At 40.5% G+C, this 25,816-nt stretch overlaps 1 protein-coding gene across 2 annotated transcripts; it reads left to right on the top strand.

Annotated features, from left to right (window-relative positions):
* Positions 1-10,433: 10,433 nt before the first annotated feature.
* On the top strand, positions 10,434-17,512 carry PROKR1 (prokineticin receptor 1). 2 transcript variants are annotated; one of them, XM_048937247.1, is made up of 3 exons: positions 10,434-10,613; positions 12,116-12,792; positions 16,780-17,512. In XM_048937247.1, exons 2-3 carry the CDS (start codon positions 12,296-12,298, stop codon positions 17,474-17,476), a joined length of 1,194 nt encoding a protein of 397 aa, XP_048793204.1. In that variant the 5' UTR covers positions 10,434-10,613; positions 12,116-12,295; the 3' UTR covers positions 17,477-17,512. The 2 variants fall into 2 exon arrangements, with proteins under 2 accessions (XP_048793204.1, XP_048793205.1); XM_048937248.1 differs by lacking the exon at positions 10,434-10,613 and adding an exon at positions 11,665-11,732.
* Positions 17,513-25,816: the final 8,304 nt, after the last annotated feature.

Raw genomic sequence — 25,816 nt, 5'->3', positions numbered from 1 at the left:
AAAAAAAAACAACAACACATGACCTGAACAGAAGCTGCAATCAGCTTGACATTGTGCCACCAGCCCTAAGCGTGATTGATACTACATTGGCTCCATTAGATGCAGTCCCTATAAGAGAGTTATCAGCACCTTAAGAACAAAACCTCTTTTCTGATTGCTGTTTTCAAAGTCACCTTCATAGTATGCCAAAAGTTTAATTGAAGAAAATTTCTGTTGGAGGTTATCTGCCCCAGTAGGGTTCTGAATCTTCAGCTGAACTGTACTTTGTCCCCATTGCCATGGTACATTGACTTTTCCACTGTCCACGTTTATCTCCCAAGCAATTCATGTTCTGACAAGTCACCCTTTGAGATTAACAGTGCTTACATAATTTTCTCTTTCTGCTTTTTTTTTTTTTTTTTTTTTTTTTTTTGCTGCTTTTGTCAATTGAAAAGCTTTCAAAAAGCCACTTTCTAGACTAATTTCTCCATTATTCAGCTTTTAAAAATGGCTCCTTAATGGCTTGCTATGGTTTTTCATGCTACAGAGCTGTTTATTTGGCATCTTAAACAGATGCAGAGACTGAATTAGACCTTAGTCCCTTTGAGATCAGGACTGGGATGTCCTTCCAATCTTCTCAGTTCTTCCTGTACTGCTGACCTGTTTTTCAAGAGTGTAACTACTAAATTAATAGGCAAAGTGGGATAAGCAATTATAAGGAGTCACACTAGAGCACATAGATGCTTACTTGATAAAAACTTGTGTGATATAAGGGAAACTTCCAGGCAAAAAGAGAGAGCTGCATCACAGTGAAGAGGCTTATAGAACTAGCAGTTGAGAAGCCGAGCAAGTATGGCAGATCAGAGGTCTGATTTCAGACACTATTTTACTTTCTCTGTCAAGAAAGAGAATGCACACTGTTTTCAGACTGTCTCATTTAGCAGCATTTGTCATTAACTGCACTAGAACAGATCTGCTCGGAGATACCTTCAACTGCACCATCAAATGCTATTGATAAGAACTGCTTCATTCCAACAGGACTTGTTTAAGCATCGTTCATATGACCAACTGTCTTATTTAAAGCCAAATTCATTCCCTGAAAAATCTTTTTCCAGTGCTTAAAAAATGATAGTCATTTTCATATACATAGTACAGGCTTATTAAGTCACTGATACATGCACATTTCACTGCCAGCTTTCCAAAAATCTTCCTGACACTGCCTGACAATAGCAGCCAGGCTCTGACCCCATCTCCCCAGCACACACAGTGATGTTTGCTACCCAGGAAACATGTGCACCATTACTCAGCATCAGTGGCAAGTCATCCACCACTGGAGACAAGCACAGGGACTACCAAATCCTGTGCATGGTAGGACAAACAAAGAGAAGCAAAATTAGTTTCAAGTGGAGAGAGACCAACCTAAAGGACATTCTGACCTTAACACACAGAATTAGATACTTGCAAGTCCCCCATACCAAACTTACAGTCAAAAGCTGAAGCACTCTCACTGATGGTTGCTTTTTGCTTGATAATCTATTAGGTGTTTAGCTACATTCTAGTGACTATTATGAAAACACAGTACCTGTTACCGTACTCCTCAGGTGTGGAGGTTCATCAGAATCCCAACAAAAGCAGATGGCCTTCTTACATCTGTTCTGCCTCTCTAGTTGCTTGGCCTCAATAAAGACAATCGCCTGTGATTTTGTTTGTGTGGCAATAGCTGCCAAATCACAAACTGAGGGGACTCCCCATTATACCTTTATAAAAATAATAACACCAGAAATCAACATCTGACATTGTTTTTTGGCTCAAGTTCTTCTCAAGGTACAGACAATACTCTGTAAGCAGAAGGTTTAACATCAAGGCAAAAAACGTTCTATAATTTCCTTCCACCAAGCATAAACAATTCCCTGTGAAGATGCTTTCCCCAGTGGAGAAGACAACCCAACAGTGAATTAGGCTCTGAAATATGAAAGCACAGCAGCACATTTTGAAAAGGCAATTTTTGATGGTGAGCAATATATTCCTAAGTATAAAATTAAGGACAGAATCCGTCCCCAACTGGCAGCTCGTATTTGCTGTGCCTTCCCCTCCCAAAGATTTCAGTTCTCCTGTTAAGTTAGCCAAATTCCTACATATCACAATTCTTTCGCAAATGATGAAATAATTTCCTTTATTTCAAAATACCAGGAAAATGTTAATTTCCCCAACAGTGATTCTGTGGGGAAAAACATTAAAAATTGCCTTCTGTTGAGAACAGCTTTGTAGAACAACAAAGTAACCTACTGATCTACTGTTAATCTCTTTTTAATTCACATTTTTATCATCCTCTTCAATGGTTTTCTTCAAGACACATTGTCAAATCCTTGGCATTTATATCAAAGGACTTTAGCTACTCACTGTACTACCAGAGGTTGAGCAACCTTACATATCCAGTTACCTTGTCACTGCATCTCACTGCCTCTACAGTGGTTCCAGAGGCCAGCCATCACATCGACAGAGAAATCTCTTCAAAGAGCTATTTTTCAATCAGGGGGAAAAAAAAAAAGATAATAATTTTAAACTTTGAAAGACCTTGAAGAGCTTAAGGAAAATTGCTTCTGAAAATTTCCTTCCACAGTCTTTCTAAAGGAAAAAGCAGTTTCTTCTGTGAATTGTGCAAGCCAATTTCAATCTCAGGACAGAATAACGCATGTTACTGTACCAGGCAAAATAATTATAGAAAAACATTTGCTAAGATATTTATGTCTGCCATGATACCTATTAGAAAATAAATGTTAAATCAATTTAAATGCTAGCTTCTACCCCCATCCTTATTTGCTGATCTAGCAGTTCAGAGATGGATTCACATTTTGGTCAGTGGTGGTCTGATTCAGCATATCATCCAAAAAAAATCAATATCTCCCTTTCTGATACTGCAGCAATCTGAAAACCATATTTGAATGGTATTCACTTCTATATGCTGCCAAATACAAACCCATTTCACTTAAGCCACTGCCTTCTAGGCCAGCTGTTCTCTCCTGCAGATGGCATGGGTTAGTTTACTAATTATGCCCAGCCCAGATCAAGGTTTGCCCAAGACTTCCCTGCTTTCCTGCACCAGCACAGACAAATCCCTAATCATAATACATATAACACTGCACATTTTTGTTGCTGTTACTACCACCTAAATACAGATCAGTCAAGCTCAGTTACACACTACCCTGAACTTTCAGCCAGTTGAGACTACACGCTCTTGCTTCAAAGAGAACAGTAAACTTAAAACAGACTTAAAAGGAATAAAGCACTAACATGCTGGAAATCTCATAATTTAAATGATGTCCTGTATGGTGCTTGTCATCTTCAGATATTGAAACATTTGTCACAGGACACTGATATTATCCTTTCATTTCAGGGGTGGGAAAGCAAGAAAGCATACAAATTAACCACAGCTACTCAGTAAGCCAGTAACCAGCCCAAGAATAAACTGTTGTGAAATTCCCTTCCCAAACTCCTCTGATGAGAACCCACTGGAAATACAGTTTTGATGGAGTCCCCATCACCTTCTGTGACTTGAAAATTCTAACACTAACAGTAAAACTAACAACATGGGTCTCTGACCTCTGTTCCCTGCCTCAGGCCACACATTTGATTCATGTATCAAGACATACATGGGCATATTTTAGTATTTTTCCTCTTTGTTGTGCAGAGTTTTGAATTGATTTGGGAGGAATCTTTGCCTCTCGGCAAAATTACATGACAGATTACAGCAACATCAAGTAAGTGCATCTTACTGAACTTCCTCAGATATAAGAAAAAATATTGCTAAATCTTAATCTCAGAAATAACTGTGGATATCTTTTTTTTTTTCCCCTAAGCTTCACCATTCTTCCATAAAAATACTTTATTACTTGTCTATTCTAATACAATTTCTAAAGCTGGTACATATATGTGACTTTATATTTGCTTGTAACATTGCACGCACAAGGTCATAGAGCATATGAAATTGCTTTGAAAACAGGCACCTCAATCTTTCTTGTGCCTGAAGATAACAGTCAAGATAAAATCCACATTTGTAAACCACAGTTCTCAATGCAAGAGTTTCAGCAAAGGATGATTTTCCAGACAAAACCTGAAAGGCAAGCCAGAACACCTCAAGAGAATTCCAAAAGCAAAGCTTGCAAAAGCATAAATTCAAGGTCCACCCAGGAGGAAGATGGGAAATGGACACAGCTGTAGTGTGCTTGGGGTAGGGCAGAGAGGTTTGCATAGGACTGAGCTAAAATTGGGCTCCTGCATACACCTGTTGGACGTGTGGATGTAAGCCTCCTGGTGAGGCTGGTCAGGGCTATTAAGAGCCCTTAGAGCCTACAGAGTCCCGACACTGAGTTGGTGGAATTAACGTTATAAAAAACATGTGTCATTGTTTCAGCAGCTTTTCTCTGTCTGTTTTAGGAGCTCATTTCAAAGATGTGATCCTTGCTCAGAGAGCAGACATGCCTAGAGCAGTGATTGCATAGACAGAGTTACCAAGTCTGTCTCCTCTGCATGCCTTGAAGCTCAACGTGATCAACATCACTAGCTGCTCTGAGAAATCTTGGTTTAGTGGTTTGCCCTGAGCAAGAGAGGAATGAGGAACACAAGCTTTGTCCCATCATTCATTGTTTGTAACCACCAAAAGAGTGATAAAAATAAGACAACTTTTAAAAGTTATGAATACCTGAATACTTAATTCAGTACTATGGGAAATCCATACTCACCATATGATAAATGGTGGAGAGAAGGAACTGTTCAGCTATTTGTATTACAGCCTGACAGGCTCTATTAAGCCCAATTCTTTCAGACCCACTGAAATGATCTTTGAGGAACTGTGAGCAATCCTCACATTAAAAAAAATAAATTGACCTTTCAGGAGATAAACAGAAATGCTTGATCTAGAATTGACAGTATGCAAAAACTTGTGGAAAACTCAAGGTTTGGATTTTTTTTTGCTTTTGGACATATAATGTCATGGATAACATCTTACTCTTGGAATGTGTTGTGTCATATTTGCTGGACAAGAGTTGAAATATCTTTTCTGTAACCGTTAAATCACATCATGTTTTTAAAGAAAGGAATTGTCACTTCTTTTGGCAGAGGAGTCAAGCAGGAATTGATAGGCAATGAGGGCTTCAATGTGCCTTCAAATATATCATTTCATAACACAGAGTTACCACGGCAGACTTACAATGGTACTGGAGCACTCACAGAACACTTACAGCAGAAGAGTGCCTTTGCATCACCCTCCCTCCTCACTCAGCTCAGAAGCAACATTTTTCCCTATGTGAGTTCTGAAGTGTTTACCACCTCTGAGCAACTCTGGGTGATCCAATTCTTTTGATTAATTTTTAAATCTTTTTCTGATTAGATCTTTTTCTATAGTTCACCTTTAGGAAGCAGGAAAGTGATGTCAATGGCCAACAGCTTGTGGTTTTAGTTACAGAAACTGTTCTAGACTCTTGCCTTGCAATGCCATGGTTCAAGCTTTAGATTTCCTTATCAGCATCAGAAGACAGCAAAAAGGCTGCCTTGGGCAAAATGAAAAGGACAGTGCTGTAGCAATGCAGAGATTTGGTCAACCTGCAGATAGAGGAAGGAACTCCAAAGGACCGCTGCAAGAACCCTTAAAATGTTCAAGATGACCTTAGAGCAGTTTCTTCCTAAGTTGCTCTGGTGCACAAGAAGTGCCAATATGTTTAAGACTTGCTCCTGACATAGCTGAGACTTCTCAGCATTTTATTCTTCATCTGTCTCATCTGCCATACCCAGACTCCCTCATGGTTGGTACAACTGCAGCTGAGGAGGAACTCTCATTCACAGGAGCAGGCTGGCACATTTCCATCTGGCTGATGTTGAATTTTCTGACTTAATCTCTTTAGTCAGATGTACACATGAGATGGGGCTGGAGGATGCCAAGTTTCACTGTAAAAAAATTATGCCCTGAGGCACAAAAGGCAGTTGAGATATTCTGGGGGCACTGGTCCTTTCAAAGTGTGCCTTGAAGCTGGTCTTTTTTAGATGGGGACAGAAGTAGGCTCTTTGCATCCCAAAAGTCTCTTTCACACAGTGTTTCACACCATGGTGTCTGTGCCTTCCTAAGTGGGCTGAAGTAAACTCATGCATGGTCTAGTTTTCTGTGGGTTTTGGCAAATGAGCCCCTAACTAGTTGGCCAAACAGAAGGAAAACACAGCCAAAAAGTATTCTGCCCATAGAAACACAGAAAGCTCAAGAAAGTCCATTTGCCCTGGAAGAAAAAAACCACTGTAATGTCCCTGTGTAATGAGGAGGGGACAACTTTTTAGCACCTTTCACTGCAATTACCTTTGGCTAACGGCAGGGTCAGGTTCAACATGGAGCTATCAACCTGGAATATGCAGCCATCTCTGACAGTGAAAGGTAAAATATTGTATCCATAAGACAGAAACCTTTGATGGTATGTGTATTTCTGTCAGATACTGGACAGAAAAGCATCTGAAGGTGATTTAAGAGAGCGTTAGTAGAGGAAACAAACTTTAAAAATCTTCCTGAATTGTGTTCAAAATCTCCAATCTGTCATCCTTTTCTCTTCAAAATGAACTGCCTGCAGCAAGATTACATAAACTACAAGAGTGGGAAACTGATTTTTTTTTGTACAGTTAAAGTGATTTTACAGGTGTGCCTCCCAGTGGTTAATGACAATAATTTGATTAATAAATAATTTCATTTGAAAAGGACAGCTGGCCTTACATTAGATATCTCCTCTGGGAAAACTTCAAGCTTAAAATTTCAATCTCATTTAAATAAAAGTTTGTTCAGAAGAATAACGTGGAAAAAAGCAGGCAGTCCACCAGCAAGCCATCTTGCTGCAGCCCCAGAGCAGCAGCTAACGTGCCAGTCTGGTGATCTGCTCAATCACCCTGCTTCCTCCAGTTGCACAGCTCCCAGCTTATGCTCTGATTCTCAAATAGCATTATGCTGGTCTCTGTATTATATGCCACAGAATGTTATTTCTCACAATGAACTAACAATTTATTTTGATATCACTAGTCAACAGGTCTGTGATTATGTCCCTACAGATACTGGGAGTCCCAGCATGTATTCACAGAGTGCCATGGACAGGCAACAGCACATGAGCTCCACCACATTCCTGGTAGCTCACACAGCAGTCAGTCCTGGGGTATCTGGGAGTGGGCACAGCTGTTGTATCAAAACATGGATGTGTACCTTCTGGGATGGATTTGCTTCACTTCCAGCTAGTTTGTGGAACAGAGACATACCTTTCGTCTCCTCTCAGTGCAATCACTTCAATAGTGATACTCTCAGACTTCAAAACTATGACGAGAAGAAGGTTGATTTGACCCTGGAGTTGTGAAATCACACTGAAGAACCATAAAACCTTTTCAGGGCAGAAATAATGGGTGATAGCAGCTTGTCGTGACTCATCTTGACACCAGGACTGTGGTTTCATGCTCTGAGCAGCATCAAATGAAACAGCCATGAAGCATCATTCTGTTGGGCCCAGATTCATTTCAAGAGCATGCAGAAATAATCAGCATACGTTACTTGCTGAAAGGCTTTCACACAACATTAATCTCTTTCTTGGATTGATACTGAACTCTTGTCAGCCCTTTATATCTTAAATAATTTCTCCTGAACGTAACCTTCTTGAACATACCAGTATGCTCATTATGCATACTCTTACTAACATCCCTAAATTGAGTGTCTGGTTGGAATGCTGTGCAAAGATACACTGACAGTGGTAACCCATGTGCACTGCTACCTTTTGTTCATTTTTCCAGAATACCAGAAGGATATTTGATGCTATTGTTCTACTGAGTTCCTGTCACATTTCACAAACTGATTTGTATTAGCAATCTCTATAATATTCCAGTTACATTTCATGCAAAGCTTATGTAAGTCTCCAGGGATTAATTACATAGCTCCGAGTCCAATTTATTTAGCAATTAAGAAAATTCGGACAATAGATGGTGCATTTGCTGTTTTGAAATAAAAGGCCTGAGTCCTTAGCTCTGTTACCAGGCTAAATGTTAGCTTTAGACATTCATTATTTGAAAGTCCCTTAAACAAGTACTTTGCATTGCAATCTTTTTTTTGCATAATTTAGCCTGCAAACAATTTCCCCGTTCAAACTGCCACCATATTAATGACACCAACCAAACCCAGGAATGCAAGTTGTTTACATAATAGTTTTAAGAATAGACTTTTTTTTTCCTCTGACTGAATTTGTCAAACTGATTGGTCTCAGAAAATGTGCTGCTAAAATGTTGTGGCAGCATTGGGGAAGTAGCTAGGAATGAGAAACCTACTCTTATGCAGAAATCCAACACCAGACTTACGTGCAGATTTTGAAAAACAACGTAATAGAATGTAAGCATGAGATAAATGGATATCATCATATATGGGCTGTGGGCAAGGAATGCCCTCAGGCACACCAAAGCCTCCCAGTGCTCTCTCCCTAGGAGAAGAGATTCACTGGCTACAAAGCTACTGGGATGAAGAAGTCCATGCACAGATAGCTGCCCATATTGCAGCCTGGATGCCTCACAGAGCTGCTCTTTGAGCACATTTACATCAAAGACCCTGGTTTTTGGAAGGTGGCCTTTGACTTCTTGTACCACATCTGCAGCTGGGAAATCCTGCACACACCCAGTGGCTTTAGAGTCCCTCTACTACCACCTCAGCCTTTGCTGTAGCAAGGCATGTTGCCTTATTGGCAGTTATTGGGGACCTAGGCCCCATTTTTAAGCTTCAGCATACTTGTGTATCTGTAAGGCAGCACTCGGGACCTTTGGTTTCACTATCCAACAATTTCAATTCAACAACCACAAAACGCTGCCTTGCACAGTACTTGCCAAATGCATCATTTCACGGTATTACCAGTATTTTTTAAGAAACAGCTTGACACATATAGCACAATTATTTGGACCGTGGTGGATGAACAGCTGTACAGCGGCTACACATAAAGCATGATGTGTAGATCTGGAGGAGCTGCAGTTAACGGGGCTCCAACAACAGCTTGCCTTTAGTCAATGGGGATAGACTGTTCTACAGCAGCTGAGGTTCTGGCCTAAAGGAATATAAATATTTAGATATCATGTTACTTGGGTGACCCACTAGATAACTTAATGTGAGACAGCTGAACAAGTCTTAAAGAGAACACGAGCATTCTTAATGTAAAGCTTGCAGGAGCTACATTAAAAGCTAGCTTGCATTAGTTTTTCTAACAGCCTATTTCCAGCGTATGTGGCCCATTTTAGGAAAGTTTTAGACCTAATTCTGATGTACAAGACCTACCTTGTCTCTTCCTCAAAAATTCTTTTTTGTGATAGAATTCAACAAGTAGACCATATCTGATTTCCTCACTGTGCATTTGGTTAGACCTTTTTAGCATATTAAACACGTCTACAGAGGCTTTTCACCTACTAGAATGACTGCTAAAATAAAACCAAGTGAAAGGGATGCAAAATTCACAATGATGTCTGCTAGCTCTAGATAGTGCAGACTCTGACCTTCCACAGGTTTTCTAGTACAAATGTCACATTACTGTCTCATCCAAAGACATTTCATATCTGTAGGCATTTAACAGACTGCTCTAATTCCCTCTTTCAGAGGTAGGACCTCACTAGCTCACAATAGCTAAGTCTTGGTAAGTGTGTACTGCAGATCAAATTAAAAGTTCTCTGCAAACTAACACTCTTCTAGACTTCCTATAGCCTCCTACAGTCTCACATACCAAGAACTATGCCGTGTGTCCCAACTCCACACCTTGAAAAATGTCAGCTATGGCGAAGATGACCAGAGGTGCAGAAGAGAACAGCAGATCTGCAGTGTGTTTCCTTTTCTTTTGGAGAACTGGGAAGCAAAAAGACCTCTTGCTGGGGTGAGCACCCTTCAGAGAAACGTGGAGGCAGCATTAGCAAAGGATACCATGTCCTTAAGGATTCACTGCCACTTTGCTACTCTGACTAATTCCCTTAGAGGTCAAGGGAAGCTGTCAGAAGTCCTTTGATTTATGGCTGTTCAATGCTTGACCCTCCTTTCTGCACAAGCTGCCACAGTAGCAGTCTTCAGGACAATGGCTGCAAGAGATATCCATAGAGAAAGGTCCCTGGGAAACTCTTCTTCCTCCCACTCCTCCCCAATGGGAGCTTTGTATTCTGCTTCTGTTTCACACCAGGTATAGGTAGCTGCTGCCCAGCACAGACAGAACTCAAAAAACAAGCACACACTGGGGTTTTATACCCTCCATGCTCAGATTCATTAACAAAGACACTCTGCTGTTTGCTGCTTTCAGGCGACTTAAAGAGCGGAAAAATAAGGCTGGGGACCTGTGCTGTATTGTCTCTGTATTGTACTGCCTCTTTAAAATTAGAAATGCATGGACAGCTTCAAGGTGCCTCCCACTGAGAAAAGGCTTTAGATGCATGCACGGAGACAGCAGAGCTATCCTCCCTCTGAGCTACAGGGCAGAGAAATGATCATTCAGCAAAGTCCTTTGGCTGCTTTTGTAGTAATCCCTTCTGTGCTTCAGTTACAGCAACGTATTTGCAGGGGAGAATCCAGGAGACTACACCCAGAGTCCCAGAGACCTTGAAGAAGATAAGAGCAACTGCAGGTAGTTAGTTACCTGATGGTGTTATGTCAGTTTGTGTGTGGTTGTTTTTATTTATTTTAATTATCTTTCCTGATATTTTGCAGAGACATTTGTGTAAAACAGATGTTGCTCCTTGCTATGACCAATATACAGATTTTGTGTCCAAGTAATTGTTTAGTACCAGTGTTTCGTGAAGGTTCATGCTTCCAGTCAGCTTTGGGGATGTCAGTTACTTGTTTGAAATGCTGTTTAGTTTCAGGCTTTGGCTTTCTGCTATTCAGTTGTTCTGCAACTCTCAATCTGAAAAGCAATGTGGAGACAGAAGTTGTACAGAAGAGTTTCTCTCAAATCTGTGAAGCATTAATACGCGAGGGGCTGAGGGTGGCTCTAGGGAGGGAAGGAGAACAACAGCTCCACCGTACACTGTCCTTTGTAGCCATTGTGGGCATTGCTTAGTACCTTTGTTGAGCCGAAGACCCACTGCTGTAATACAGAAGAAGCAGCAATCCTCCTCAGTTCTCTTCTGGGATGGGTTAGGACTGTCCTGATATCTGGGAGTCTGGTGTGAGGACGCCCAGACATAGTGTGGGAGGATGCGAGAATACAATCTTCTCAGCATTTTGGTCCAGAGGGAAAGGCAATATTAAGGAGTAGACTAGATATTTTCTTCAGTGTGGAAAATAAATCTGCTTTTAATGTTTGGTACAACAGGCAGTGCAAAGAGGGAAGTATCCTCTCTCTCTTTTCAAATATTCAGGGTGAAACTGTTTGTGGAAGCACACTCCTTTTGAACAGCTGGTTTGCCTTTGCAGCAGAGCCTTACAAGAAGGTTCATGGGATAAATTCTTGTCCATGCAGACTGGCAGTACTACACTGGTTTGAGAGAAGCAATGATAGATTGTGCGGGCTGGAAATCTGGTCGTCCCTCCCCCAGCACTCACTACATGGCTGCCAAAAAAGAAAGTGCTGGCTTTGCTCTTTTCTTGGGTCTTGGCAACTCTTACTAATTAAGAAATGTATTTATAAGCCAGGACATCAGTTCTCTTCTTTCTTGTTTATTGTATTGCCCTAACTGAGACAACCAGCATAAAGCAAAAGCCTTGCCCCGAAGAGACATCAGATGCTTCTCAGCAAACCAAGGTGCTATCTCCTTTAAACTCTTCTACCTCACACAGAGATGTCAACACCATGGACCTGAAGGCTGGTAGATATTTGAAGTAGATTGTGCAATCTACTGTCACTTTACTGTCACAGGATTGCACTCCTGTACTGTCACTTTACACTGTGCTAAAAACAAAATTTCATGTTTGGTAAATAAAACTGCCAGGTGTAACAACCAGTGTCTTATGCAACTCTAGGTATTTTATGATAACCGAAGCATCCTTTCACAAAGTATTTCTTCCCACTGTGCACTGACAGCAATAGAGCTGCAAGACAATCAGGTGGATATTGCTTCCCTCTATGAATGTTATTTTTGCTGTAATTTCCTCTCAGGAAATGCTTTCCTCTTTTTGTTCCCACAGAAGACGATAAATGATGCCGTTGCTCTATAATCTCATGGGGACAAAGGAAAGTTGACTCACTGCTCAGAAGGAAACTTTAGATGAGGTCTCTTGCCTGCCACTGTTGTGCCCTGACACCCTGGGTAATTTTATCACAAATCCAAGGGTCAGCCAAGCCACGTGTGTCAAAAGAAGACAGACATGGTCCTGGAGCAAGACGAACATAACCCAAATGCTACCGTCAATCTCAACTTTGCTGCAATCTACAATCTCCATGATGGAGATTTAACCTCCATGCGAAATTTGTCCTTCCCTTTCAATTTCAGTTACAGTGATTATGACCTGCCACTGGACAGCGAAGATGACATGACCAAAACGCGCACCTTCTTTGCAGCCAAGATTGTGATCGGGGTGGCTCTTGTTGGCATCATGTTGGTCTGTGGCATCGGCAACTTCATCTTCATCGCTGCCCTTGCCCGCTACAAGAAGCTGCGAAACCTCACCAACCTGCTGATTGCCAACCTGGCAATCTCAGACTTCATTGTTGCCATCGTGTGCTGCCCCTTTGAGATGGACTACTATGTGGTACGGCAGCTGTCGTGGGAGCATGGCCATGTCCTCTGTGCCTCGGTCAACTACCTACGGACTGTCTCTCTCTATGTTTCTACCAACGCTCTGCTGGCTATCGCTGTTGACAGGTAGGTGAGGAGTTACAACTGCACAAGGAGAAAGCCAGATTTCTAGATTTTTACCAAGCTCAGCTGTTCTGTAGGATGTGGTCACGTTAAGGTAGGTGCTATACAGACCTGGGTATCTTGTTTCGCAACAGCTTAATCACATGAGGTCATAAGATCATCTCAAAGAAAACGAAGTGGAAATTTCTTGATTAAACTTTTCAGGTGAAAAGAATGTTCATTTATTAAAGCCTTCCCCTCCACCCCCCATAAAAATATATCTAACTCAATTGTTGAAACAGATTTAGGAAAGAGGAGACAGCAAAACTGGAAACTGTCAATAGATCAAAAAGGAAGGTGTTTCACCAAATCCTGTTCCAAACTATGTATCTCTAAGGAACTTCCATTACTGGGCTACAGAGCTTTTCCTTTTGTCCTACCTTTACTACAAAATGTGAAGTAAGTATTCTTCAGAGAGAGAAATAGTTGACTGGTTACTACAGAATTTAACAGGTGAGTTTCCTAATAGGGTTACTGCTCCACAGAATATGTTTTTCTCACTTCTAAAGTATTTTTCCCAGTTTTTGTGTGAAAGAGAATAACAGGTAAGACCTCTATCTAGCTTGCAAAATGGGGTTATTATTCTTTGTCATGCTCTACTGAGCAAACTCAATAGTCAATACATTAAACATTTGATAGTACTGAGGTCTTAGCTGGATGCTCCAACCCAGAAGTGGATGCTCAGTGAGTATGATTAGCACCCTCCTTCATTGAAATACTCTCCTCTCTCTTTACATGCCTCTCTGAGGGTGACATTGCAGCAGGCTAGGAAATATCCAAATGCCATTTACAGAACCCATGAAACAGTGGTGATTGCAGTGTCCAGGAAATGATAAAATACTCCATCAATGCAGCCTTCCAGAGGTTTTTTTACAGCCTTCATAATGGTGTGAGCTGAATGCAATGCTGCTTTATGCTGTAGTCGTAAATAAAAATAAAGCACACCTGCTTTATGCTGTAGTCCTGAGATATTTCTCTGCTTGCCTTTCCCTCCAGGAATTTTAACAAGTCATTTAACTATACTCTTTCTTACAACTCCTATTCTCTTAATCCTATGTGCTGTGGATTCTGACAGACCCAAGTGCTGAAGATCAGCTTCATGCTGATATAAGCCTGACATGACCAACTCACAGAAAGACCTGTACAGTAAACTGTTTACACAAAGACCATTACAAGTCACCTCTTGTGTATGATCATACATATTTCTGTATATCCTCTGTATATCCATCTACATGCTGTATGATTTCTTTCAAGCTTCTTACCATTCATTGCACTAGCATTTCCACCACCACCATCAGTTTCTCTCATGTGCTATTGTATATTCTAGCCTAATGTTGCCTAGGTTTTGGCACTTGATCCAAAAGATAACTCAGGATCAGTTTAACCCTGCTGATAGTTATAGAGATGGCTTGTGCACAGCTGGTTTAATTTTTGTTGAAGTCAACACAAAATCTGCAGAAAGATTCTGAGGAAGTTCAGAAATGTTTTGCCTGCTCTGGGGAAAAGGACAGTCAGCTCCTATGAAACAAATCCTCGATCAGCTTGCAGCACAGTACCTTTTGCATAATCTTAGGGAATAAGACTTTAATTTCTTAGCACTGTCATGTGCACATCACCATTTTCTATTACTTTCTCTACTTCTGAATTACTTTTTATTTTTAAAAAACCCTTCTACTGCATCCCATTTTGATGAAGTAATACAAGTCACTGAGCCCTTATGTCTGAAAGGAAATAAGATTTCTAGCATATCTCCCCACACATCTTCAAAAACAACCCTATAATTAATCACTGAAGTTGACTGTGTAATCACTGAACTTCATTCACTTTGTTTTGGTTTCATTGTCTGTTATGTGTGAGCTTTTGAATTAGTAAACATAGAGAAAGACAATTCATTTCACAGCCATGTTAGTTATGTCATGTGTGTAGTGAAATTTAGCCCCTATTAAATTTCGCTTCACATATTTAGGCCATTTTAAAAGGTTCCCTGTATAAAGAAAGTAATCTTGACCTGTAGGACTTGCCACAGGTCTGACTCCTCTTCATCTACCTGGATGTCTATTTGCAGAAAACATGCAAGAATTTCAAAAACTTAAAGAATAATGCAGTGTGAATGGAGAAGATCAGAAGAGGAGGATGTTGTGCTAAGTGCCTAATGTCCATGCTGTTAATGTTCAGGAGAAGGGGAGGCTGGCTGCAGCTGGGTTTCCTGGACTGAACACTCACGAGCACCTAGCATGTTTTAAATGCTCTTTTGCACATCTTCCAGTGCAGTTTCATCTAAATCCAGTTTGTGTGTTCCAGCACCATTCCACAGTGACAGCAAAGTGTGGTAAGCAATGGCAACCAGGAAATCCATCACAAAAGCTCTCCTCTGATTCTGCCGTGGAGCTTTCCCCATTCAGCCAAACGTGCTGAGCTGATATGCACACCTATGACTACATACACATTATCCCACAAGTTAATATTCTTTCCACAAGACCTGATCTGAAAATACTCATTTATCAGCTCCACAATGAAGCTGAATAATTCTGCTGACCCTTGACATCTAGCCTGCGGTGTTAAAAGCAATGAGCAATTTATCTGCTTCCAAGATCTGTCTTGTGAAAAGCCCTACTGACTCTCCATTTTATTTTAGAATGAATAAATCCTGTGGATGCTATCTGTGTATATGATATATACGGACAGAAGAGCCTCTGAATGAATGAGAAATGCCACTGTTTCAAACAGTCCTCTGTGTCAAATACAACTGCACTGGGAGCTCTGGAATTTCTCTGACAAAAATTTCCTCTTCGCAGTATATCTAATCTGTCTGGGTTAGAGAGCATTCTAATGTAAGCTCATCTTATACCTGCAGCTTCTTAAAAAATAACCTTCCCAACTTCTACCAAATATTAGCAAAAACAAAAAAAAAACCAGAGTTCTGCAACCCAGAGTGAATGCAATTTGGTCCTAAGCCCTTTTTTAACTGAATCAAGGGCACTTGATTGGTCTTGCAAGCATCATACTTCCATTTCTTTATACTTGTTGGTGATGCTCTGCAGTGCATTGTGCAGCTTTACAGTAATAAGAAGTGCTAGCACCTAACTCAACTTGTACAGGATGGCAGATACTACTTAACAAAGCGTATTTGAGATTAATTATTAGCAACAATCACCTCCAGCAGTCTAAACAAAAATGTGCGTGAGCAGAAAATGGACATACAGTCCTTTGCTGGTGGCTGGAAAACCACCTGTAACCATTGCTAGTGTCAGCTTCAACTCTTTTCACTTCAAGGATTAACAGAGCAAATAATGGAAGCACTGTCATGTATGTTAAATATATATATATATGTAGATTCAAATAGTTCTCTGCGTAGGCAAATTGTTCTCCTCCTTCTATGTATTTGTGCTTTTACCTGCACCTGACTAGGTGCATTTTTAAACACTTACCTATAGGTGTGCTGCCCACCAAAGTATTCCAGATGCTGTATCATGCTGTGTTCTGGACACACTGTCACCCCACACTGTGTTAGCTCCTGCTAACATATTTGTCAGTAATAGGAATATTCCCTCTCTTTCTTTTCTTCCAGTCTATCCATAACTCCCAAATGCATGATTCCTGTTAAAAACAGAAAGGTTTATGATACAACGCTGCATCTTTTTCAGTTTGACTTTGTGAGCAGGTGGGAGTTTAAGACTGGGTTCCTAATATGCAGTCAGGTTTTCAGATTGCCAAAGACCTGCTGTCTTAACAAACTCCTCAGCTACTTGCTCCAGAACTTCTGTCCTGGTTTAGGATCTCCATTCTAGGCTGATACTTTGGCCAAATTTATTAATTCCTCATAGATGAATATGTCAATGTCTAACAATCACAGCAGTTTCCTTCTGCTTCATTCTGTCCACATGTATTTCGAACTGTGCTCTGGTTAATGCTGTTTACAAACTTCACTTTGAGTGTATTTGTCTGTTCTAGGTACCTGGCCATTGTTCACCCACTGAAACCACGCATGAATTACCAAACAGCAACCATACTGATCGCCTTGGTCTGGATTGTCTCCATACTCGTAGCTATCCCATCCGCATACTTTGCTACTGAAACTGTATTATTTATAGTAAAAAATCAGGAGAAAATTTTCTGTGGTCAAATTTGGCCAGTTGACCAACAGATGTACTACAAATCCTACTTCCTATTCATCTTTGGCATTGAATTTGTTGCACCTGTGATTACCATGACCTTATGTTATGCCAGAATCTCTCGAGAGCTTTGGTTTAAAACCGTACCAGGATTTCAGACAGAACAAATCAGGAAGAGGCTTCGATGCAGAAGAAAAACTGTAATGGTACTGATGTGCATCTTGACCGCCTATGTTCTCTGCTGGGCACCCTTCTATGGCTTCACCATTGTCCGTGACTTTTTCCCCACAATCTTTGTAAAAGAGAAGCATTATCTTACCGCTTTTTACATAGTTGAATGCATTGCTATGAGTAACAGCATGATAAACACAATGTGTTTTGTAACTGTAAAAAATAACACCATGAAGTACTTCAAGAAGATCATGTTGCTCAGATGGAGATCAACATACCACGGAAGTAAATCTAGTACAGACTTAGATCTCAGAACAAGTGCAATGCCAGTCACAGAGGAGGTAGACTGCATAAAACTGAAGTAAGTTTTAGGTGGTTCTAATCTCATATTTGGGGGGGGGGGGGGGGAAGAAAGAGGAAATAGTACCACCTCAGAAGATTCTCTCCTTTGTCCATGCAAACACCTACTGCTGAGAGGCCTGAAGAAGGCAGCATACTACGGATTTCCACTGGAATCCTTCTACTGGACTGCTGCATAATCCCACAGTTCAGACTGATGCTGTGCGTCAGTTTACCCATCTGTAAATTTGGAATGTAGGCACTTGTTTTAAAGCTCTTTAAAACTGATAGAGAACAACAACAACAAAAAATCAGTGAATGCATTAAAGCATATTTCAAAGACAGGAGAGTTGACCATCACTCCTAGCCATGATGTCTCTTCGTTTCTTCAGAACAGAAATCTTCTACTCTCTTTGAACTTATTGTTCTTATCTTTAAGCTGCTTGGTGTCCTTTTCCTTCTGCTTCCTCATGGGCAAGATAGGAAGGATAGCAAAAAAAGCCCATTTTGCTTCGTGTCACTCTTTACTCTCAGTTTACCTCTCATGAAGAAACTCCTTGAAGCCTACAGACCACCAGCTCCAGTTGTCCAATGTGCAGCATGCTCTTACAAAAGGCACATTCTCTACAAAGTTTACAGAGCTGAACACTGCTTCTCAGTCTGGTAAAAACCTGAAGTCTCTTCATGCGTTATCTGGTTTAATATCAGCATTATCAGCATTCCACCCTGTATTTTTCTGTAGAGTGTTACTCTGTTTATTAAGTATTTGGAAATTAAAGAGGGACAGTTTCCTTCTCTCACTTCCAGGCACCCTCTGGCCAGCTGTTGCTGCCTTGAGTCACTGAGCAGTTCACAGAATCACAGACTCAATCACAAAACTGTGGGGCTGGTGAATGTCTCCAGATTATCTAGGCCACAGTTTGAGCTGGTTGCCCAGCATTGTGTTCTGTTGAACATTAACTTACTCAAAAGACAGAGACTCCGTAGCCTCTCTGGGCAACCTCTGACAGTGTTCAGTCTGACAGTCAAGTACAATTGTTTCCTTTTACTTTGCTGGAATTTCACGTGTTTCAATTTGTGCTCATAGGACTTTGTTTTTTCAGTGGGACACATTGGGAAGAAGAGCAAGTTGGTGGGAAAAAGTCCACCCTGATGTCCAACCATACCTAAACAGCTTATCCAGTCTGGGTACGCCTTCCAAATAAAATACAAGTAAGGCCAAAATTACAAGGATTTTTGAGGTGATGTGTCCTGCAAGCAATGGAGACAGACTTTGGTTTAATCAAGCTGATCACTGTTTCAGCTGAATAGCTCACTGTCTGGCCAAACATGAAGCAACAACTCAACACAAATTCTGCACTGCCTCCCGCAATGCCATTTTTACTATTCTCATTTTGTGCAACTCCACAACGAGTGTTTCTTAACAGGAAATTGTGATAAAACAGGTGACAATAGCAGTAAGGCACATAATTTAACTACACATAAAATGCCATGGACTATCGTGTATTGAAATCAAGTCTTTTCTATTGTGACAACAAATGCTTCCTGTTTTAAAGTATGTGGCAGCATCTACTTTTGGAGTAAATGGCTTTTGTAAATAATTTGTTTACTTGTGAATATTAAGTGAGCAGCAAACCTTGCTAATAAAACAGCAAACACGGAGTCACTATGAGCATTCTGAATTATTTTTTCTGTTTTTCCCTTAGCCATCATTTCTCTACTCAAGCGATTAACATGAATTATCCAGTGTCTGTTGAAGAAAAACTGCCAGGCTGACCAATTAATTTTAATGGCAAAAGGATATTCAAATCCATTAATGTGCTCAAATCCTCTTGCCATTAGCTGCTCTTAAAAAATATGTGTTGGAGAGACCGCATAATTTCCTCTCTGAGACAAAACCATTAATGAAGTCATTCTTTTAAATGGCATTTTTAGGGAAACAGGGAAAAGTACTAAACCTACTGTTTTCCCGTCCTACCAAAAAAATATCAAGGACTTGTAGTATTACATCATCAAGAGCTTTAATCTTGTAATTTCTCCTTAAACTATCTGCCCATATCTTCTAGAGTTGATTGTAGCTATCAGGAATTAGCTAGGAATGTTACCTGCTATTCGAGTGTTTTCATATTCCTCCCACCTATTTCTCCTTGACTATTCTTGGTGACAGAGAGCCATGCAACTAACAATTTCCACATCTGGGAATTCACCTCAGGAGGAGTTACTAGAAAATAAATAAACCTCCACCAGTAATGCCAAGCAAAAGTTACAGGAAAAAACACGCTTTAAAATTTTGGAAATCACTTTGAGTGCTCTGTTGCCCCACAAGAGGAAATTCCTTGAATTCCAAAGGGAAACGTTCTCAAAAGCATCCTCCAAGACCACATGGTGATAGATTTCTCCTGAGCTGTGCAAGGAAAGGAAGTCCTCCACCAAACTCCTGATGGATGTATGTCTTTGTGCAGCTTGGGGCCTTCAATGCACGACACCTCTTGTGTATGTCCTGAGTTTCTAGATGTAGGGAGATCTCTTTTCATCCACAGCCAGGACAAGGACAATTGGTCTTGTCCCTTCTGAGCCTTGTCCCATTCCTTCCAAGTCAAGCAAAACTCAGCAGCTCTGACCTCTGCACCCAGATGCTGGGGTCAGCAGGCAGCTCAGAGCATTTTCCTGGTTCCAGCCCTCTCTGCCCCAGTTCCTGGAGCCTTCTGTCCTGCCCTGTCCATCTCATCCCTCAAAGTCCAAAGACCAGAGAAGGATGGGTGCTTGTTGGCAGCACCCAGATCTTGTTTTCACTGCAGAACTCACCAGCACAAAAGCTTAGAGAAAATGGAAAGCAAGAAAGAAAACAGGAAACAAAAAACAAACATGGCTTTCCCAAACCCATTCCTTCTGAATCCAGGGCATGGTGAGGGCATGGTGCAGTGCCGACTCACTTAGGGCAAATAATTGTATGCATTGTGATACATCAACTAAACGTAGTCCTGCAAACAGTGAAAAGTATGCAGCCTTTCTCTTTTGAAAACGGAATTTGAGAATAGGTTTCTAGAATGCCAAAAAAAAAAAAAAATCAACTTTTTTTTTTTTTTTTAATATTTGGAACTCCATTTTCAGTCAACATAAACACATTTCCTCAAATTTTAAAATGAAATGTATCAAGTTGCAATCAGACATGCAACTCAAAGATCTGATCATGTCTCTTCACCAGACTTACATAAGCTCTTTATCACCAGAGAAAATCAGCCCTCGCTTTGCAGCCTTATTCATGTCACTGCCTTTTAGCAGTGCATACATCTGCCAACAATTATTTTCAAGGAGGTGTAAAATTTCACCAGAAATCTCTGATGAACACCTGTGAGCTCACTGAAAATTGCAGCCACTGCCACTGAACCAAACTGATGCACCAGTGTCACAAAAACAGGGTCACATATCCCACCGGTTTTATAGATTTGTTGCTCTTTTTTGTTTTAATAAGAAAATATTAAACATTAAAATAAGTTTTGTTACTTACAGACATTAATTATATATCTTATGAGAGCTGCTCTGAAAGTAATGCCTCCTATTCTATTACATTAACCCACAACATCAGAGGCGGATGTTGGTGGGATGGCAGTAGAGGCTGAACCTTCCCATTCTGACAGAACGGTGTCTGAGATGGAAGTGTGTATGAAGCAAAGAGGGCACTGAACTCCTTGAATACGGGAAAAATGGCACCTACTGACATTAACTGATGCTTGCTGAATGTTTGCAGAGACCAAACAGTGGATGTAAGCACAGTGAGGTGGTAGGTAGTGTATTTCAGCAGTGGCACCTCTGCTCATGGAGATTTTTACAAGCACAGCATGCAGGCTCTTATTCATCACTGGCAAAAATGCACAACTAATGGTGGTGACTACGTTGAAAAATAGTGCTTTTAGCTGAGCATCTCCTCTATCAGTGTTACTGTGCTCTCTTTATCTGTTGGTAGTTTCCACGGAAATAAAGAGTACGCCTTACTTTCAGAGCAACCTACATATATGCAGCCCTAGATAATTTCTTTTCACTCAGCGTGGCCCAGCAAGCCAAAGTTGGGCATCCATGCCCCAGGCACTGCAGCTGTCTACATGCAGGTGCTCCAGAGTTGAGTGCATCCTTGCTTCTCTGTCAGGCTGTGCCTAATCTCTGGATTCCTGCATTTCCCTGGAGAAATATTTTCTCATCTGCATTGAATGGTAAACTTCAATGAGGAACTGAAAATTGACTGCACCGTTCTGGAGCTCTGCCTGTAAGAGCCTTACTGAAACAAAAAAGCATAAGCTGGAAGGAAGGCAGCATCTGCCATGCAGAAGCAGCAGCCTGTTCCAGCACAAGCTCTCACCCACTGGAAGACAGTAAAGACTGCAGCACAACATCAGCAGCCATTGGCTGCCCCTGATTAGCTCCAGCAGCAAGAATGACTTCAGCAAGAACTATGGGATGTGCCAAAGATGATGAGAGAGTTGGAGGTGATGCATCCATGTTACAGCTGCTTGGAGGGTTTAGATCAAACATACAGTTCATAAATCACATGCAACCATGAGTACACTGTGACTTGTCCAGTTTTTATTTCCAAGGGCAAAGATGTGATGCTGTCATTGCTGATCCCTGCTCAGCTGTTTCTCTGGTACAGCTCCTCAGTGAGGAGTATGAGGGCTGTGGAAAACAGTGAGGCAGCACTTCACTCTCCATCCCCTCCAAGAGGAAGAACTGACCTAAAGTTTACTCTGCTCCATCACACAGGGTCGTTAAAAAACAAATTGGAAAACAAAAACAAAAACACTAAGAAACTGCTGTAATTAGAAAATGAAGTGATGAAACCAAAGAACTAACAGGAATGACTAAGAGACAAAACAGCAGCTACTCCCAGCAAAAAGAACAAAGTATTCCAATAAAGAAATAGCAGGACAAGGAACAACAACCATTGTCCTCTACCAAAGGAGGATGGCCTTGAAAGACCCCAGGCTGGGGTGGGTTGCAATAGTCAAGATGTGAAATTTCTCTGAGAATTGATCCATTCAGGAGCTCAGCTTTAATGCTGTACCCACTTCTTCGAGTGTGACAGCCTTCCCTGTGGCAACAGCACCCTCCAGCTGCCACCTCTATTATGCAGCATCACATGCCCAACTCAAGACCCTTAGAGCTCCTAAGGGTGGTGATCAGAAGAAAATATCTAACTGCACAGTGAAGCACTCCTCAACAGTGGTGATCTGAAGAAAACATCAAAAGTTGCAGGATGAAGCACTCCTCTGACCTCAACCTCTCCTCTTTCAGTTTAAAGCCATCAGACTGTGCAAAGTCTGTCTCTTTCCTGCTTATAAACTCCCCTCACACCACCACGAAGTTTCCTCAAATCCTTCTCTTCTCCATCTCTTCTGATGCAGCCCAGAAGACCAGCAGTAATTGCGCATGTTAAGTTTTTCATCTACCAGGACCCACTAAGTTCTTTCTGGCAGGGTTGATCTCGAGGAGTTCTTCTCCCACTCTGTACATGTACCAGGGATCACCCTGACCCACCTGTAACATATCACAGCCTCATGAGGCAGTTTCTGACTTGTTCTTCTTTTACCATAGGAAGGATTTTGTCCACCAGCAACATTCCAACAGGAATAAAAACAAGAGTCCATAGGGTTTATATCAATCATTCTTACTGAAAACAACTCTCAGACAGACACCAGATCAACAACAGCAGGTCCTTTAAAAAAAAATGAAATTATCATTCCTTATGTTCTAGCTCAATCAAAATCAAAAATTCAAAGAATTCCAACACTACTGGAAAAAAAAATTTAGCCTGTATTGCACAACTGTAAAGGACATTTTGATTGCAGTAATTCTTTTACTGTAGTTATCAATAGACAGATAGACAATCATATCAATATCAATAGACAAAATTTGCCCCTGAACAAAAGAAATTGTGTGGATTTCTTTCCCATACTTACAAAATGCTTATATAAAGATCCTTCCATGTAAAATAAGATTCTTCAAGAATCATTCACTTTCTTAACTTCTCTGTTTTTTTAACTAACGAACAAAGAAACACACGGTAGAATTTGCTTTCATCTGAAGTCTCAAGACGACCAAAATTGCTAGCAAGTGTAAACAAGCTAAAAGCAACACAAGACTAAGAGAGATCTTCTTGTTCTCATTGTACATATACAGCAAAATGGACTGGACAAGTAGTTCTGATTAAATTTAACTGTTTTGTTATAGGATTTGCTCCATCTCAAACAGTGTGCAGTACAAACATAGAAGCAGTTGCACCAGGAAAAGATAATTCTAGATAAGCTAAAATCTGTGAAACTACTTCAGTGTGCATGGATGGCAATTTTTTTTGTTCAATATATTATACTTACGGGCACTGCACAGTTCCTTCTACTTTAGGAAGCATCATCCTAGTATGGAGTAGAGCACTGCAGAGAACAGGGCTGCAAAAGGCAGAAGAAAAGGCCTTTTTCATTCAGCTTTTTTAAAGGAATGCACAGCCAAACCACATTTTGTGGCAGCTGAATTTAAGACAGTAGGAGAAGGGCACTCCTAACAACCAACAGCTCTTCACAAATTCTAATAGTGTGTGTACAGAAAGACAACAGCAACAGAAAATTGGCCCTTGATGATTTTATGATCTTCATGCTTGTTTTGGCTTAAGAAAAAAGAAGAATATTTCAATGACCAGATATAGCCAACATTGCAATGTGCTTGCAACAAACATTACTGTTTCTGAGAACGTGACATATGGACTCAGAGGACACCCACAATGTCAATATTACTTAGGCAGAAAATCTTCCACTCCAGCCATTCTGAGTCTGCAATCACACTGTGCTCCCAGAGCGAGACCAAAGAACACACATTCTCCAAGGGCAGACTTGCACAGTTCTGTTGGTTTTGGTGGCCTTGTGAAGAACTTAAACTTAGAAAACAGAGGACAGAACAATTTATAAAAGAAATATATATATATATACACACACACACACACACCCCAATAGAAAAGCAAAACAAAACACACCACTATTTCAGTGTAACTCTGAGATAATTCTAACGAGTTACAACATTTTCCTGTTACTGAGCTGTAGCAATTTCCTCAAGACTGAAACAATCCAATCTGTTACGAGATTCTATACAGTAACTTTATGAAGGAATGTATGTTTACTGCTATCAGTCTAAAGTAACAACTTGTTTTATTTAAATTATGATAGTTGTAGAAGCATCAGTAGTAGGTTTCTTGTTAAAGTCTGACCATCTCATTTAGCCATACTTCCCTCTCCTGGGTTTTATTATAACCATTTTACCTTTTCTTATAACTTGCTGCTGTGATTTTGGTTCTGTTTCAGGTGCGGTAATGGGGAGGAAGAGACACTTTTTGCATTCATTTTTTCTGTTACTTCTCCACCCACACTATTTTCTATTGCAGTCCTTGATTAAGCTGCTTCATCCAGGTGATTCCCCAAAACTCTACACTTCATATGCAGAAACTTTATAATTCTACAGAAAAGTCTGCCAGTTGCACAGTTTGAATAGCTTTAACTGACATGGATCGTTAATTTTCAGTATTCAGTCAAAAGCTTTTTTGCACTTGATCTTTGCCTCATTAGTAAACTATTTTTTAATTGCAATTGAGGCAGAAACACAGACAGTAAGATACAAAGTCAGTGCATGTGCTATATTTTGCACTCTTTGCTATTCCAAATGCTCACTTAGAAACAGGAACTTTTCATTAACGTAGGCACCCCTTTCATTTCTTATGTGTTACTGTCTTACTGGCAAGCAAAGCCTCAAGGTTAATCTAGAGGTTTCAGAGCAACCATAACAGTGTTAACCCATAGCTTTAAACTTATCACATTTTCTATTAACAACCACAGCTTAAAACATTTGATGGCATACTTTGGTTTCATTTTCGTTTTTAAATTCTTGAAATTCCTCCCAAAGCAGTACTAGTGTATTTACAGAATAAATTCCAGGCAGAGAGAATTAGACTGTATCTCACTCCACTGAATTTCAGTGCATACCTGACAGACTGAAAACACAGGAGAACTTGGCATTTAGACTCTTGTTAACTGAGAGATCTTCTTACCTGTATCACAAACGGAATACTTTCAATCAACATTCAAATATCTTGCAGTCAGAAGATTCTCCATCTAGAAGAATAAAAACATACACTGAGGTGAAAAGAAAATATGAGGGAAATACTCTTGAACAGAGACAGCTTCATCCTACCCTTACACAATACCTTTGACACTACACTTTTTTTCAGTCCTAAAGGATCAGTAGTAAATCTTAAACTATCACACAAACCATGAATCATATGCACACTTGCTTTTGTGATTACACACCTCATTAGGAACCTCCCGTGACAAAAA

Source organism: Lagopus muta, chromosome 2 (assembly GCF_023343835.1).
Source record: "Lagopus muta isolate bLagMut1 chromosome 2, bLagMut1 primary, whole genome shotgun sequence".
NCBI lineage: Eukaryota > Metazoa > Chordata > Aves > Galliformes > Phasianidae > Lagopus > Lagopus muta.
The sequence above is the reverse complement of the archived record's forward strand: the minus strand, read 5'-3'. Positions and strand labels throughout refer to the sequence as shown.

Bases quoted from the DNA above. Each gene is read 5' to 3' on its own strand.
- PROKR1 (XM_048937247.1), top strand. From the start codon at position 12,296: ATGGTCCTGGAGCAAGACGAACATAACCCAAATGCTACCGTCAATCTC. The intron at 12,793-16,779 runs GTAGGTGAGGAG...TGTCTGTTCTAG, and splicing joins CTGGCTATCGCTGTTGACAG to GTACCTGGCCATTGTTCACC.